Below are 14,281 nucleotides of genomic sequence, written 5' to 3'. Positions count from 1 at the left end.
AAAGACCACTAAGATCATAAAGTCCAACCATTACCATGTTGACCCAAGGCTCTGGGCTGAAGCACATCAGGAACAACCCATAGCTTTGGGTGAATGAGGTTACAAACCTGCAGTGCTTACCCATTGGAGAGCACAGCTGAAGAGTGGGACCAGCAGCATTTCCCCACAGCGACTGAGGTGCATCACTGCAATTCCATTTCCAGCAGGTGGCAAAAGTCCCAAAGCAATGACATTTTATTGTACTATCGAGGAACACGATAAAAGATTTGATCGTTAGAAAAAAAATGCTCTGCCCTCAAAATAGCACCAACTTGGTATTAAGAGCAAAATACCAACACGTTATCTCCTCCAAAGCCTGCAGCTGGGTGCAGTGCTAGCCCCACTGCTTCATTCTCCCTCCAGTGAAGCACATGATTGAGAGACTTCTTTCTCCATTATGCTATTGGGAACAGTGTAAATCTCATTATTCCAGAATATGAATAATAATAATAATAAAGATGTGGAATGCCCTTGATACCTTCCTGAAAGGTGAACGCTTGTTAGCACAGCTCTGCCTGCTCCTGCGTCTACATGGAATGCATTCAGGGGGGTTGGAAGGTGAAGAAAGCATTAGAAATTCCTGCAGTCTTCTTGCAAAGGTGAAGCAGGGAAACACAAGAGCATTTCTTTTCCTAAGAGAACTATTCTCATGAGAGCACAGTAAACACCCCAGGGTTGGAAGCCAGGGATTGCTGTGTGAGTAACTCATATCTCACACCTGAGCACACATTACATCTTACCTTTTAAAATTGATTTTGTAGCAATATCAGTTGCCACAGATTTGCCTGATGACTTTTAATGACTCCTCAATAGCAGTGGTGTTGCTGCTTCAGGTGCTGCCTGGTAAAGACCCCAGACAGTCAATGTAAAACCAAAGAAATTCCATTGTGTTGAACACTGGGAGGAAAATATGCTAAGAAATTAGGCCCTTGGATTCAGGTTCATCCTGCTGGTTGGTCAGGTCTATCTGTCCATCTGTGGTGCCCCACAGCCCCCACGGGTCACCACACCACCAACACTACAGATGGAGCCTGGAGCAAATGCCCAGCACAGCAATGCTACCCAAAAACAAACAAACCAAACCTGCTGATTGCAACTAAGGCTTTTGAAGATTACATCAAGTCAAACTTTTATTAGCAAAGTTGAATTTCATGTAAAATGAAAATATCTTTTAAAACCATACGTGCACATATGCATGATACAAACAGCCACTACGGTACAACACGGTTCTCTAAACTTTAATCAATGCACACTAACATTTAGCTCAAAAAGGAACATCGTAACGGTGACACCACATTTGCTTTGATCTTTTCTCATGAAATTACAAAGTGTTGTTTAAAGTAATAATAATAAAGAAACAGAGTATGCTTTGGCTCAAACCCATGTATTGTTTTCTGCATGGCAGCTGAAAAACCAGCACACAGCATGGAACTCACTCATCTCATTGTGTGGTTAGAACTTGTACATGAAAGATACAGAGCTGCAATGTAAACACATACTGGTACTCCAACATTGCTATTTATCATATACTGGGATGCTGAACATTTGAAGGGATGCTTCCATTGTCAAAGAAAGGAAATCCTCTTGCCATGAAGAACTAAAGTATGTATTTTTAATATATGTTCTTTCAAATGCTTAGACTAATCTAGACTTACCACTCACCTGAAAAATAATGGCTATAAGAAACTATGATGAGATTTCCTTTCAGAAATGAACGTTTTAACTTTAGTTTACAAAACTACATGTGGAATTACTGTAAAGAAAAGATAATCTTTAGTATAGGAAGATTGTGCTAGCACTTTTTTCACTTCAACTACTGGACTGTAAACCTCTCATGCACTATATTTGACCTATTAAGTCAATGGAAGTAGTCATCAGAATAAAGAGCTGCTCATTAAAATTGGGATAATAAGGCCACAACAGAATAAAAATCATAAATCATTAAATGATACGCTATTTTAATCCATTTAAAACTTGTATAACAGGGAAGATTTTATGCTTGCTATACATGCAGACATTATAATCCTGAGGGAAATGCCCTTTCCTGGCACAGTTTCCAATCTTGCTCCCGCTGAGGACCCAGACCTACATGCAGTCCTCTGCTGAGGAATGGCAAAGAGAACTTGAGATCACACCCTTAGATTTGGCCATTTTTATAATCCATACATTGAATAAGATCTTAGGACTGAAATTACAACCCGTACCAAATCAATGATATGCTCCAAACAGCTCGCCAGCACTGGAGCTTGCACACAAGGTTGTTTTCTTCAATTTCTCAGGGGTGTGCTCCCCATTGGTCAGCAGGAATGGATTTTATTTGCTTATCTTACACACAGTCAAACCCTGACAACTTTTTGAGAACCATCCATACCTCTTCCTGCTCCAGAGGGGGCTGCTTAAGGCCACAAGTCAGGATTCCTGCAGCCAGGGAAATGCCTCTCCTTACTGGGTAAAACTGCATTCCACGTTGGAACGGATATCAAATCTGAAAGCATCTCTCCTCTCGCAGCAAAAAGCAATGGCATAGGATAGCCAGCTGCAACCAAGAACCCCTGCAGCCCATAGTTACTAATTGCCTGACACAGCCTGCAGGCTCATGCACTGGTTACCCTTGACTCCCTCATCCCATTCAACAAAGTACCTTCCACTCACCCTGCATGGCCACACTCCCTGTCTTCTGTGGCAGCACCCTAGGTTGGTTGGCTTGCTCTCGCAGTTCACTTCTGAAAACAAACCTAAAACTCCATGAGATCCTGTGCTTTCCAAGATACACTGCATGAGTGGAACCCTTGCAATATCAAATAAAAAAAGTGAGGGGGAAAATAAATGATTGGAAAAGAGAAAAACGTTCATGTGAGTGGGATTCCCTGGGAGATTCAGCCGTTTGTTTAATCTTCATTGGGTATATTCCTCAAAACTCAGTGCACGCTGTACAAATCCCACTGCACGTCTTTTTGTCACCGTGTGATTTTTAGGCCCTGAAGCACAATGAAACACTAACATTAAGATTTAAGGATCGGAATTAAAATTTTAACAGAAAAAGCACTCATTCCAGCACAGATGAGTAGCACATCACAGGAATGTCATAAACATAGCTTAGCAGCAGCAGAGCAAGTGATAGCACAGGGGATTTATTCATTCTTCGATAAGCTGACACTCACTAATGTGATTTGAAGCTTGTGTCTGTTTAACATAGGTGTTTTCCAGGACAGTGAGTTTGGTGGATTGCATCGACTCACAGCACAAGAAAACACAGAGCTGTGGAAGCTGATAGGTGGCCAGGGTTGGAAGGGACTCAAGGATCGTAAAGCTCCAACTCCCCTGCCACAGGCAGTGCTACTCTGGGTGAGAACCCCACTGCTGGGAACGCTGCCTGCTTCAGCCCTTCCCAAGCTCTGCACAAGGATAGTGGTGCAGTCTTGTGAGGTGCCCACCCTGATTGCTTTCCTCAGACATCTGTCCCTTCAGCATCTTTGCCTAAGGACATTGTCAGTGCTTACCAGGCGTAATGCCCAGGGGCTCTGTAAGCTGTGCAGCTGGGGGTGCTGGGAAGGGAAGGTGAGGAACTGTCTGAGATGGAGCTGGAACTTCAGTAAGGGCTGAAACATCTCCATGTAAAACACAGCACATTCAATGAAAATGACAGAAAACAAACCAATGCAGCAGCATGAGCCAGTGCAGATGATTCCTGGAGGAAATGCATTAAAACCAGATAACTGTTGCAACAGGAGCTGCCACAAGCATCCTCAGCTCTCAGGCTTCATCTGTTTCAGGCTACAGCAGATAAAGATCCTGGTGTGAAATAGCTCTGTTGGCAAGATGCCCATTTTCATGTTTCTCCACCTTTTCAAATGAAGCTTTTATTAAAAAAATAATAATAATAATAATAAATAAATGATGTTGACTTTGGATTCCCTCAGTATTCAGATCGAGTGAAAGACAAAATACAAAGGTTTATAAGTAATAAAAAAAGGAATGATGTGGTCAAGCCCTTCACAACACAGGGGGGCTCATGGATATGGAGTAGGGGCTGTTTTTGACAGATTCCTGCTCATCCTGCTCACACACATGGCAACACAGCTTGGGGTTTGGTTTTCAGGAGTGGCTATTTCAAAACAGAGGCTGTAGGAAAGGTCCTCACGAGCAAAATACAAAACAAATAGATGAGAAATGGATAAACAGGAACATCAAGCACCAAAGCCCCTTTCTATGTTCAGAAAATATGCACAAAAGTAGCTGCCTGTAGTCCATGGCCTTTCCACTGTTAGGAAAGTGCACTTCTATGTACAACCAATAGAGCTTTAGTTGTGGGGGTTATCTGTAAACCTGTAATCATTTGAATGATTCTTGCTTCCTCTCTTTCTTCTAATGAAGTAATGGAGACCAGGAAGGAGCCATCAGGGATATCTGCCTCATTAACACCATGACATAAAATGGCTTTGAGTACCTCCTTGAGTAACCATTCAAAAATATTTTAATTGAAGCGATGATGACTTGTAAGTTCAAAAAGAGATGAAGCAACACTAACACTCTACTACTTTTAAAAGAAAATCAAGAGATTCCAGTACAAAAAGACAAAAATAACGTGCTGGGCAGCTTTGCTGAGTTAGTCATGGGAAGCACTGGCACAGAAGAGAACCAGATTTAAACCAGCATTCAGTAAACACAATATAAAGAAACTCTACTGTGATATTCTCTTTGCTTTTGCTTCTGTTTATTTAACAACGAATAGTTTGAAAATAAACAATCATCTGAAAGTCAGGTAGATCTGTTTTGTGGGATACTAAAAAGAAGTAAGACTTATATGACCGGTATACACACAACTCTGCTGAAAAACCTGCTTTGCTGGTTGAAAGTCATACCGAGAAGCAATTCTACTCCTACACAGCTATACAGACCCATGCTAGCAACATGTCTCATTTCAAAATAAAACAAGGCTGCTTTTCACTTGTGTCACTATTAATATCATCTGTACAACATCTCCATGAACTGTATGCTAGCACACAAATATACAGATTTGAGACGGACAAAGCACTTTGCTTAGAAATGCAGCTTGCAGAGACTGAGGAAAACAAATCAAAACTCTTTCTAATGATGGTGGATGGGAACCCTGTTTCACCTTGCCACAGGAAAGTTACTGCAGCTTATCTTTTTTAAGGAAATAGTGCCAGCTACTGGAGAGATCATCCACAAGGCCAGAGCTTTGTCTTCTGAGAGCAAATTTTCTGTGGGGAAAGTTGCATCTCAAAGTATTGGTAACTGCAGTCAGCTGTAACCACTAAAACAATTTTAGAGTATCATAAGCAAAGGAGTTTACGCCTGTACGAAAATATTATACAATATAGAGAATATTTCTCTCCCATGTTTTAAAATATTATTTTTCTCAGTAGGATGCATTGTGCCACTATGCAGAGTACCCTGTGCTTTTGCTTACTTTCCTTTCTGTTTCCTGACCTCTGTAATACTGAGATCACGATACACGAGCGAATACCACACATAAATGTATGTACAAAGTGACAACAGCCACAGAAGGAAAAAAAAGTACTATACAGAGAACCATATTACAAACATAAGAAACATGAAGTAGCAGTTAATTATACATACATGACACTGAGAAATTCTGTTTTGGTAAGACTGACATATTTTGTATAGTAAAGAATGCTTTGTTCTGTTTCAATTAGAAGAAAATACCTAAAAATTAGGATGGAAAAGTCTCAAAAATCATCTCTTAGTGGCAGTGACTTTTTTCCCTGTTACCTGATGTCAGTCTTGCTCAGTTGGCAACCTGCTTCCAATCCCTTGTGGTAACTGTGGAGTACTGATCAATATAAATATCACAATTAAACATGAATCTTCTCATTAGAATTTTATGCATGGAGAGGAAAAGTTGCTGTAGAGCTCCCATTGCCTTCGACTGATCCTTTTTCTTTAGATCCAGAGTAAGCTCCAATAAATGAACCATCTTCATTGAACATCCCGTGCTCCCCTTCTCCATAATCTACCAGACTATCAGCACTTTCAGTGGCTTTAATGTCCCCGTTAATGGACCGCAGGCTGCCTTTCAGCGGCTTTTCATCGCTGTCACTACAAAACAAAGAAACGCCTTTCCAAAAATCTAGCTTTTGATTGCATGCATGGAAACTGCTCTTTTACTGTGAAGAACACAGCAGGAGGGAGGAGCAAAGGAAACATTTCTTGGCAGGTTGTACATTCAGAGCAACCCAAGTCCTCTTTGGTCCAGTGCATCTTGCACAGTTCATCCACACTGATCTATGATATGCGTGAATGCCATGAGCATGATTTTCTGACCAACAGAATTAATAACATATTAATCTGCTCAGATGTTGTATTTGCTCAACGGTATTTTGAGGGGTAAACCTCAAACCCAACACCAAAATTAAGAAAAAAAAAAGGAAGAAATTCTATTACCTATTCATTCTATTGGCAATGCAGAAGAACAACCAAAGCAGCCTAACTTCTGTTGACTGACTTCTGACTTTCCATTGACCTTTAGAATCATCACAGAATGGCTTGGGTTGGAATGGACCTCAAAGATCATCTAGTTCCAGCCCCCTGCTGCAGGCAGGGCTGCCAACCTCCATACCTTTACTTATTTCTAAACAATTGAGAAAGCAGTTCCATGAAAGGCCATTGTTAATATCCTACAGACTCAGAATTTTCAGGTGGCTTGCTCAATAACAAATGCTGGTGAAGCCTATCATAGCTATAGAGAGAAGTCCCAAGGCATATGGCCACGTGCCCCCATTTTGCTGCAGCCCCCAAGTGCAGCACCCTGCCTGGCACTGTAGGGGTTGAATGAAGGGGGAAGGGGACTTCAGCATTCTAAATAAATCTATCATGTTCTAAATATAATTTCAATTCTCAAAATTAATCAAACACAAAGAGGAGAGGGAACGTAGATAAAAATATTATAAAAGGATAAAACTGGGGTTCTGAACTAGCCCTTGCTAGTGCCAATCCAGTTTGAAACCTTTGGTAATGTTATATGAAGAATGACAGAAAAACACATCTGAACTTCACCTTAACCACACCTAAGCTTAATCTCTACAGCATATAATCAATTACACACAATCTATACAATAACAACGTCTACTTATAAGAAAAGGCAAATTTGGAGTTTGGGGGGGGAGGGGAGGGTTGTGGAAGGGTCAAAGTGATTAACCTCAGGACTTTCTTACCTTTCTAAATATTTGTTCCATTAGAAAGCATTAAAAATTAAATAAAGATGAAATTATGCAGAAAAAAAATAAATATTCCAGTACAAATAATGTAGTATATATAAAAGGGATTTCACCAGAAATGTTATGTCTTGAAGGCCAGCTGCACCAGTTTCCCAGCATGGCTCCGATAGTAACATTTTTCTTCATACCACAGTTAAATAGAAATATTGACAGCTTTAGTTATTTTGGTTCAGCCAAAGCGATAATTTCAGTTCTCCTACAGGAACTTCTGCAGTGAGATGGTAGTTTTCAGTTGGTTGTTTTTTGTGGGTATTTTTTCTTTTTTTGCCATCTCTCTCACAATATTTCAAACTTTTGTTTTATTTCACAAAAGGAAATTTCCTCATATTACAGGGTAAGGGCCCGGTGGGCCTCCAGAAGCCCACTGAAGACACAGAATTCTTTCTGTTGGCTTCAGTGCACGACCCCAAATTATCCAATATATTTACATTATTCATACAATGTTTAAAAAAAAAGTGAAAAACAACCACAGATGCAAAAACATTTACTTGTACCCCAATCTGGATGGATTTCAGTATGCTGGATATGCCTGTATATCCCTACATGTTATCTGCTCATGTCAGGTTTGCTTTAGAAATGAGAAATAGCGTTACACTTGCATGCTATAAAAGCGTCCTAAATAATGATGACGTCTGGAAACAAACAAAAGCCCAACAGACAGAAACGCTTGTTAACACAGGTCCTATTTACCTATATTCCCCAAAGATTTCATCTTTTATTGATTGAGCTTCAGGGTCTGGATGCAAATCTTCTTTTTCTTTCACTGTACAAATAAAATAAAGCACAGATCTGTATGCCATGTTCCGTGGCAGATTTTTCATTTTGCAGGCGTGATGGGAGAATCACCTGTCATCTCCTACAGCCAAACCCAGGTGCAGCAAGGACCATACCCAACAAGCATGCTTCTACCAACAGCTTGGTGCTATCACAGAATTGTTAAAAAGCCATTAAGTGTTTGCGCTTAAATCTTTACTCATTGCTTTGAAAAATAAAGAATTATGCTTAGCAAAACGAGCGCTCAGCAGCATGGCTACTCATGCAAGTTATGGCAGTTGTTAGGCAGCAATTATCAGGTAGGAAGTGGGCACATATCCCAGCCAGACAGGGCTCAGATCCTTTGCTGAAGGACGTGGCTCTGCAGGTGCATTACGCACTGAGATTCAACAAGCAGAATCCAGACCTGAGCTGCAGCTCTGACCCGCACACCACACCGCCCCACACAGGGAGCATGGTTTCACTTATATTCATTAGAACCCATTCTGTGGATATTTATCAAAAGCTGCAAATCCTAATTGGATGTTTTTGCTTGCGGCTTTGCAGTCTCCAGAGATAGCAGGCTGAAGAATGTCTGTTATTAGCATGCGAGCACAGCAGAAGGACAATAAATCCATTTACCTGAGTATTTTCCTCCTTTATTTCTTCTGACAAAGCAAATAGTTAGCAGCATCAGAGTGAGCAAGGCAATGGCACACATCAGTCCAATAAACCAGCCCTGGGTGGAAATCCCATCGTAAATGCCTGCATAGGCTTTGTGAAACAGGAGTTAAGAAAAAGAAAAGAACAACATGAATCAGATGAAAACGGCATCACCCTGCCATTAAGCGAATACATAACATTTTCTTCATTGAATCAAGATTGAATCAGACAATCGGTACTTATCATGTTCAGCATAAAGAAATACAAGGCAGAAATATGTCCAGAGCGTGACATCTTTAGATGTCAGATAAGCATGCTGACTACAGGGCACAATATAGACATTTTGGAAAGGAAATTCTGAGAGAGCGTTTGACTCAAAGGATTAATGTCAAACGGGAAAGCTGAACAGACAATTGTTAAGTCTTTCATGCAAAAGTAGTTTTGTGAAAGAAACAGAGTTAAAAAATGCACCTGATGCATGCAAAGCACTGGACTGGCACATTTAAAATGGATTATATCACAGCACTACACAAAATCACACTGGTAAAGCTACACTTTGTAAGGGTTTGTAATTGTTCCAGGTTCTTGTGCATCAATTAAAGCACAAGGCTCATTTATGTTCCCATGGGACTTTACTACAAGAGCCAGCTTAAAAAACACAGAACACAATGATGCAGTGAAGTCTTTGGTGCGCTTTCATTGCTCAATGTCATATATAACGTCAACGTTTACTGACATTCAAAATAAATTTGTATCATCTTGAAGAGTTTCATTTCTCACCTCTCCCCCTTGTCTCAATTACATCTTCAAAAATGCTATTGTTATCAACCCAATTCTTAGTCACTAGACGAACTGTATATTCAGTTCCAGGCTCAAGTGCCTCAATGGGGTGAAACTTTTGGGTGGGGTTTACTGCTTCTGAATTCTTGCCGATCCCTTTACCTACAGAACGTACATATTCAAGTCATACTGATTAATTCAATTCATTGAACAAAAGTCCTGCAAAATGCAGTTAGAAATAACATCAGTAACACACAAATATGAGACATGAAAATTTTTTTACATTTATCATCAGATAATCTGATATTCCAAAGCTGGCAGTCAACTAAAAAACATTCCCCCGTTTGATTTTTTAATATAGCACCAAATAAAATAAACAGCAGACTGAAATAATCCTGATGTTTATGAAGGGTTTTGTACATTTCCCAAGATGAAAGTCAATATTGATGGGGGATTATGGATCTGCTTTAAATAATGCGTACTTAAAAAATTACAACTTGAAAATGGGCTTGCTTTGTATAGATAATCTGAGCCTTGATGCTTCTCCCATTGAACCAAACGCAGCAGGGAAGCAGAGATAGCTTGTTAGCTGGAAATGGATTCTTACACGTCTCATGAAAAAATTAACACTGGGATTTGTACTCATTTCTCCCCTGGCAGTGATTTTCCACGTCCTTTTAAAGTCCACAATGCCCGTGGAAAGCACTGTTTTAGATAAAGAGAAGGGTTCCTTTTAAATTGATATTTAGGCTTTTAAATGCTCTTGATTGATTTAATACTTGAAGAAGAGGCAAAAGGGAGATTCCAGTGGGCCTCACTTTCAAGCCTTTTTACTTGCAAAAGGCCAGCTGTAATTTTTGCCTGCATTAAGATTACAGAATATTAACTCTACTTTTTAAAAATAGTATCTTTGGATAACAGAGAAAGGACATCCCAGAGCATCAGCACCCATGGTGTGAACATCACAAAAGGTCCATTTAGATCTGTGTGTTCACCTGGGAATCCCTATAGTGAATTTGCAGGTACACTACACAGGCATGCTTGCCCTTGATAATAGAAAACAAGTTTTGGAAGCTAGCAATGGTAAGTACAGCTCTGTAATTGCATCCAGTTGCCTCACTTGCCAGATTTATCTTGCCATCCTTCTGAAGTCTTCTAAATTAAGGACTGAGCCTGCAGTATAATTTGAAAACTACTTGACCAATTAGCACTGACAGTAAAACAACGCTCATTAATACTTAAACTAGTAAATGAGCAAAGCAAGAAGCTTTGAGAGATTAGGCCTTAGTCAACAGCGGAAGGAAAAAATAAAGATTAAGACCAATGCAAACACAATCGCAGGAGCAGTTCAAGAGGAGTGTTCCAAGGCACATACACAGGTATTGCAATAAGCAGTTAAACTGGTACACCACTGGGGCCCAGAGGGAGCACAGACAGCTGAAATACTGCTGATAGCGAAGCACAGCGTATTAGCATAAACTAATCCCTCTATCAGTAGTTTTGGCTGAGTATGCGAAACTGAGCTGTAATTTTTAATCAAACCACAAGTTAAGCAACAGGATATCACAGGTATGTTTTAACCACATTTTCTAAAAACAAGACATTACAAAATACAGCTAATCAAAACAGTACCCATAAAGTAACAAGAACGAACTTGGACTTAAACTCATTGCGCATTAAACACCATGTAACATACACATATGCCAAGCAGAGATGGTCATCACAAATTCCAGTTTGCCAACAACACAGGTTCCTTGGGGTCACTAAATTCCTAGGAAGCAAAATGCTCGACCTGGAGCTCAACGGTATACCACAGCAGTGGTTCAGGGGCATTTGGTTACACTTGTTCACATACCCTACCTATTTATTTCCACTTTTTGAATGCTCAGCTATTTACAGAAGCAGAAAGGGGGGATACAGCCCCTCCAATGTCAGGTTGGGATGTGGCAAAATGATATTCAGCACTCATTGAACCCAGAGCTAGGGCTTTACTGTTGGCTCCCCAGGCTGTTTAACATCCCTTGTTCCACTATTCTAAACAATATTATTTTTTGGGGGTAGGGAATGTAAAACTTTGTATGGGTGACCAGTGATAGGTGGTTAAGAGGTTTCTTTCCACATGATGTCTTTCTGGTCTGTGTTTGACAATCAAACTGGCACCTAGAGAGGAGAAAGCATTGCTAACTGGGACAAGCGTGGTGCTTGGAATAGAAAAAGCAGTGCAGCATCCTGAAAAATAAAAGCAAAGATATTCAGATAAGGAAAAGCCTGATGTACAGAAAGGTCAGCGAGCTGCAGAAATTAGCTACAGAAAATTGAAAGCAGTTGGGTAAGGTTTTTAATCTACAGTATGAGAGAAGAAGCATTAGTAATAAAGGCATATCTCCAGCACTTCTTTTCCTCCCCCGCTATTTATCAGCCATACCAGGGGATTCTCATGAACATTAAACACTGAACTGCAATTTTACAATATTCCTACTGGGCTTCGAGATTTATGAGAACAACAGAACTCTATTTTTTTTATTTTTTTTTTTAATAGAAGCTTATGGCATAAAGGGAAAAACAATATAAACTGCCCCCAAAGACTTACAAGAAAACTAGTTCTCCAAAAGTTATCACATCAATTATAAAGCACACTTATATAAAAAAGCTGGCAGTCTAACAGCTGAATGCTAATTGTGGGCAACATCCTAATTTATTAGTGTACCTTTCTAAATACATCTGCTGCAATAAATGGAAATTTGAACTTAGTTTTCCTCAACTGCCTGGCTATTAAAACTGTATAAATATGCATCAAATGTATTCTTTATCTTCCGTGCTTTTTTAGTGCAGGAAGTAATTCACGCTAAATTGGGAACATTTTAAGCCATAGAGATTATCAAACCTGCTGTGCGTAAAGATTATTGAGGGTTTATAGGTGAGGCTACTGTGTTTGCCATCAGTGGTTTGTAGGAGAAATCTGAACTAAGAAGAAGAGAGGGGGTAGCTTATTTCATCTCTTGATGCATGTCCTTTGTGTTGGCTGCACTGGGAAAGGTTGCAAGGAGAGGAAAAGCAAAGCAATAGCGCATAACCAAGACAGACAGTTAACTGCAAATTTGCCTAAAGTAGTTGAAGCGTGACGTCTGGCACATTATATTTAATAGGCCTATTTTTCCAGCTCAAAGTGATAGGGTTTTGAAACAATTCTATATCACATCCTTCTCCCTATGCTATGAGTCTGCTGGCTGCAGAAGACATAAATGATAGAGAAAGAAACTTGTCACCAAGTTCATCATAAAGTTCTCTCCATTCTTAGGAAACAGGGTAGACTTTCTCCTAGGGGATCTGGGGCTCTGCTGGTAACAATACAGTAGCTACATGCAGCTATACAGTTGTATTTTTCCTCTTCCACTGTGCCTGTTTTGTTGCAAATGACTTCTTTCCTCATCTTTTGACGTGTCCTGAAAGCTAGCACCCTCCAACTAAGGTTTTCAAAAAGGCTGTGGGTGTTCAGTGCCAGCTGCCATTGACACATGCTGAACTGGCAAACTTCCATCTCCTCTGAAAAATATAACAGTACTCCAGCTGTGCAGCATCCACTGGATGGAGTTTTCATTTAACTTTGAGTTTCTGAACACACAGCAATCAATGTCAACATGTAATATGTATGTGGTAATCCTCCAGAAACACAGTCAGCTCTAGATAAAAAGAGCTTGGTGTTAAATAAGGACTGTCGTATTACTTTATTATTATTATTATTATTCCACTTATGTAAAAACATTATTTGGTTTTATACTTCTGAGGGTTAGTGATCATTGGCAAATCAACATGTTCAAGGGGAAAATTAATTAGTTTGTAGGTCATTTAGGAAATACTGCCTGAAAATGAAAAATGAGAGAGAAAAATGTTTTCTAAAGACAGCATACCTTCCTCTGTGAAATGAATCCAAGATAAATCCACAAAAATTAAACTATTATTTATTTTTCAGCACAATGCAAATATCCCTTTGCTCAGGTTCTTTACTGATCGTCCTCGGTATTTTATCTCACACAGATAACGACCTTTGGGTGTACAGCAGTGCTTCATATTTGAATAATTTCAAATACATCTGAGTTATTTCCTAGGAAATTGGTCTTTTAGTTTGGGGACTTCGCATTAGCTGCCAATGGCAGCGGTGTTCAGTCATGCAACAAGGATGCTATACACGAAAGCTTTTCTATAGCCTAATTCTGTCTCACTAATTCCAGTGGGTCTTGGCTTAATCCCAGAGACAAATATTAAAGTGTAGTTCTCCTCAGTTAAATACCTATAGGGAAACAGCACACTGCAGCACATAGAGTTCTGCCTTTGCTACCGGACACTAGCAAGCTGCAGGCACTGCTCCCCAGGGAACAAAGGAAGAGCAATGGAAAATGATTTTCTTTCCCTATCACAGCCACTGATAGACTTCTTGGTAAAGTGCTGTTAACTCAAGGGAATGTGCAATTCCTGACACAAAAAAAAGTGAATCAGGATGATTCATTCACAGAAGATGTTGCAATTGTAGATGGAGAGCAGGATGCACTCCTTAATCTGCACAGGGAATTAGAGTTATTTAATAGGGATGAACTTTATCTCTCAAATTTCGGACTTTGACAACAGGGATGTTTGCAAATAAAAAAAAGCAACAGAAGTGTTATAGTTCAAGTATCTTAATAATAAAACATGAATAATTCCATTGCTTCTACCTCAACACTTCCACTTTCCTGGCAGAAGGCACTGTACCATTCTGCAGTACCTCAGCACAAGCTGCACTGCAGCAG

General features: G+C 39.9%; 1 protein-coding gene across 12 annotated transcripts in view; it reads right to left on the bottom strand.

Annotated features, from left to right (window-relative positions):
* Positions 1 to 1,136: 1,136 nt before the first annotated feature.
* The window catches only part of CHL1 (cell adhesion molecule L1 like), a 106,256-nt gene continuing 93,111 nt past the window's right edge, over positions 1,137 to 14,281 (bottom strand). For 8 of the 12 annotated variants that reach the window (XM_015875299.2, XM_015875295.2, XM_015875302.2 and 5 more), the window contains 4 exons: positions 9,498 to 9,659; positions 8,697 to 8,828; positions 7,992 to 8,064; positions 1,137 to 6,123 (listed from right to left, as the gene is read on the bottom strand). In XM_015875299.2, coding sequence (XP_015730785.1) covers positions 5,907 to 6,123; positions 7,992 to 8,064; positions 8,697 to 8,828; positions 9,498 to 9,659 — 584 coding nt within the window. In that variant the 3' untranslated portion in view covers positions 1,137 to 5,906. Of the gene's footprint in view, positions 6,143 to 7,238; positions 7,243 to 7,991; positions 8,065 to 8,696; positions 8,829 to 9,497; positions 9,660 to 14,281 lie in introns of all 12 variants that reach the window. The other 4 variants (XM_015875304.2, XM_032447232.1, XM_015875303.2 and 1 more) reach the window with 4 other exon arrangements.

This window comes from Coturnix japonica, chromosome 12 (assembly GCF_001577835.2).
Source record: "Coturnix japonica isolate 7356 chromosome 12, Coturnix japonica 2.1, whole genome shotgun sequence".
Taxonomy (NCBI): domain Eukaryota; kingdom Metazoa; phylum Chordata; class Aves; order Galliformes; family Phasianidae; genus Coturnix; species Coturnix japonica.
Note: the sequence above shows the minus strand (reverse complement) of the source record. Positions and strands in the feature narration are given on the sequence as shown.